This window comes from Cydia amplana, chromosome 14 (assembly GCF_948474715.1).
Source record: "Cydia amplana chromosome 14, ilCydAmpl1.1, whole genome shotgun sequence".
Taxonomy (NCBI): Eukaryota; Metazoa; Arthropoda; class Insecta; order Lepidoptera; family Tortricidae; genus Cydia; species Cydia amplana.
In genome coordinates this window covers 8007734-8011406 of record NC_086082.1, presented here as the reverse complement: position 1 = coordinate 8011406, position 3673 = coordinate 8007734, and the positions used below count along the sequence as shown (strand labels likewise).

Genomic DNA, 3673 nt, shown 5'->3' with positions numbered 1-3673 from the left:
GTCTTCTCAAGAACTAATAGAAAAAATGATATCCATGACACCTGTGAAACATCGCAATTCTAACCAGTCAAGGACGCTTTTAGTTGTTGCGGTTAGTTCCGTAGATAATTTCAATCTCATTGATGTAAATGGGTATCAAGTTCTTAAAATATACAGTCGTATTTTTTATTTTCCAAAAAATTGTAAGTAGGTCAGATTCTTTACAGCGAATGGAATCAGCACTTATTATTTATAAGTAAAAAAGGTCAAATGTGCATTGCGTTTATTCCTCCAAAGGCTATTGTATAAAATAAAAAAAACTGAAAATTATTTTACTACGAACCGAAACAGTCATAAATTTTGAGCTCTTATATTATACTAGCGACCCGCCCCGGCTTCGCACGGGTTAACAAATTATACATAAACTTCCTCTTGAATAACTCTATCCATTAAAAAAAACGTATCAAAATCAGTTGCGTAGTTTTAAAGATAGCATACATACAGACAGACAGCGGGAAGCGACTTTGTTTTATACTATGTACTTAGTGAAGAGTGAAGCACATGAGTTTTTCGAGCACGACGAAGTATCTCAAAAACGTGAGTGCTATAGCCGAAACCGGAATGTGTGTCACGTCGATTCACTATGACTCTGCAAAGGTCAGAAAGTCCGTTAATCGAATAATTTAATTTCAAACTTTAAAACTTGACGTAGATTCAGGAAGCTTTCACTTTAGTATAATTTATTTATTATACATGCAACATGCCTGATGACCCCAGCGAATATTGTATCTCCTCGTGAATTGACTTATCCCTAACTTATCCCACCTGTCTTGTTTTTAGGGTTCCGTACCCTAAGGGTAAAAACGGGACCCTATTACTAAGACCGCTGTCCGTCCGTCCGTCCGTCCGTCCGTCCGTCTGTCACCAGGCTGTATCTCACGAACCGTGATAGCTAGACAGTTGAAATTTTCACAGATGATGTATTTCTGTTGCCGCTATAACAACAAATACTAAAAACAGAATAAAATAAAGATTTAAGTGGGGCTCCTATACAACAAACGTGATTTTTGACCGAAGTTAAGCAACGTCGGGCGGGGTCAGTACTTGGATGGGTGACCGTTTTTTTTTGCTTGTTTTGCTCTATTTTTTGTTGATGGTGCGGAACCCTTCGTGCGCGATTCCGACTCGCACTTAGCCGGTTTTTTTAATATTCCAGTAAGACGTTTTGATGGTTATTGACCTATGCCCCTTCGTTGATTTTTATTACATTTTTTTAATAATTTTAAGAGTACTAATAAAATAACCACCGTGAAGTTCGAGTGAAACGGTGAGAAGTATGAAACTTTGAAGTGTGTTTTTTTGTAAAATATGAGTTTGACCTGAAATATCAAACCGCGCACCAGAAGGGTTGCGCTTGCAACCCTTCTGGTGTTGCGGGTGTCCATGGGCGACGGTAATCGCTTACCATCAGGTGATCCGTCTGCTCGTTTGCCTCCTATATCATAAAAAAAAAATCAAAATACGTGTCCATTATTTTTTCAAGTTCTCCAACATATAATCAAACCAATAATTAACTAGCAATTTGCTTAAACAAAATTCTCTACAGAAATAAGAGGGTTTGGTCACTTTTCAGTACTTTATATTCAATTGAAAATATTACTTTAGTGTTAATTTATTCGGCGCATGTATGCCAAAGACAGCAAAAAACTCGTTTCAGTCAATTATCTCATCTCATCATAAGGCTCAGATACAATAGGGCATAGAGAAACATCGGATATGTTGTAGATTATGTAGAAGTGTAGAACGTGTCGTAGTAGGTAGCTACATGTAATATGTAATATACAATAATGTATATATACGCATTACGGAGAGTAACACCCGTATTGGCAGCTTAGTACTAATCAAACAGCTAAATGTCGTAGTTATTGATAACTACGGGAAGGGCGAGTAAAACCACAGACGGCCGTTAGCGCACTGACATATATTTAAAACAAGTAACAGCGTGAGGACGCAGCCTCACGCACACATATGCAACACTTCCTCCCCCTAGTTACATAACTAATCTAAAACAATTCTTTTAAAAATACTTCTTAAAACTAACATTTGTACGCTTGCGTAATATTTTTTTGGGGACTATTGGCGCATTGCTTGCCACATCTGGCAAATCTGGCGTCTGGCCTTCTGCTTCCGCTTCATGGAATTCCTCCTCGTCATCTGAGCTTATCGCCTCATTTCTCACTTCGCTCTTTGCCTTACTTTCCCCCTCTGCGGGGTCTTCCGATGATGGGGCCATAGTCCGCGTGAGTGATGGACCCAGCGGTGGTTCATGGGTTGTCGTCGGCAATGGCGACGGCAGTGGAGTTGTTGGTGGCGGTGGCGGCGGCGGCGGCGGCGACGGCGGCGGCAGCGATTGCGGCGGCGGCGGCGGCATTTGCGGCGGCGGCGGTGGCGGCGGCAGCGTTTGCGGCGGCGGCGGCGGCGGCAGCGTTTGCGGCGGCGGCGGCGGCGGCAGCGTTTGCGGCGGCGGCGGTGGCGGCGGCGGCGTTTGAAGTGCAGAGGGTAAGGATGTCTCAGGTAAGTCACAATCCAGTGCGTCACAATAGTCCCAGTTACTTTCTGTACCTTTGTACTTAAGTATATGATTTTTATGTTTTTTAATAAACACTGAAGAAGTAATGTCTTTTATTAAGTATAAAACTTTACCTAGTCTTCTTTCAACTACACCTTTCGACCAAGTGAACTTGTTTTTATTAGTGAATTTTTTGTATAGAACGCGTTCACCGGTTGTAAAGGTTTCATTGTTCTTCCTATTCAACTTGTTATTCTGCGAACACTGTTTATTTTTGACAACATTAGCAAGGGTGACCGATAAGGATGAGGGCGTTGGCGTAACCGGGTGCAGTAAATCTAAACGCGTTTTTAGTTTGCGACCATACACTAGTTCAGTTGGTGAAGAGCCGGTGGTAGAATGAACGGAGTTCCTGTAATTGAACAAGTACTGTAATAGTTTAACCTTACTATCCCGTACATTACGACCTGTTAGTAAACTCGATTTGATTCCTTTTTTAATAACTTTGACCATACTTTCCGCCTGGCCATTACTGGCCGGGTGGTATGCCGGTGACGTCATGTGTTGTATACCGTTTAAGTTACAAAAGGCGGTAAATTCGTGCGAACAAAAAGATGCACCGTTATCACTTACGATTACCGCAGGTAATCCGAACCTTGAAAAAAAATCACATAATTTATCTATGACCGAAATTGATGATGTCGAGCTTCCCATATCATAGACCTCCACCCATTTGGAATATGCATCCACAACGATTAAATATGTGTGGTTATTTATGGGACCCAGAAAATCAATGTGGAGCCTAAAAAATACCGTGGGGGGTAGGTCCCAATGTGCTAATGGCACCCGCGCCGGAGATGGGCGTAATTGAATGCAAACGTCGCACGAACCTATCATTTTTTCTATCGCCTCATCTATACCGGGAAACCATAACCTTGAACGTGCCTCCGCTTTAGTTTTAACGATACCTAAGTGAGAGGTATGTAATTCAGACAACACTTTCCCCCGCAACCTTTCCGGTATAACTACTTTATGGCCCCTCATAACACACCCGTTCTCAATTGATAGTTGTGTGCGACATAAAAAAAAATGGTTTTATTTTATTATCGTTAATTTTATGAGGCC

The 3673-nt window shown here is 41.6% G+C and overlaps 1 protein-coding gene across 1 annotated transcript; it reads right to left on the bottom strand.

Moving 5' to 3' along the window:
- Nucleotides 1-521: 521 nt before the first annotated feature.
- Nucleotides 522-3673, bottom strand: LOC134654336 (uncharacterized protein K02A2.6-like). Its single transcript, XM_063509801.1, has 2 exons — nt 2476-3673; nt 522-583 (listed from the first exon to the last, which is right to left on the bottom strand). Exons 1-2 carry the CDS (start codon nt 3590-3592, stop codon nt 522-524), a joined length of 1179 nt encoding a protein of 392 aa, XP_063365871.1. The 5' UTR covers nt 3593-3673.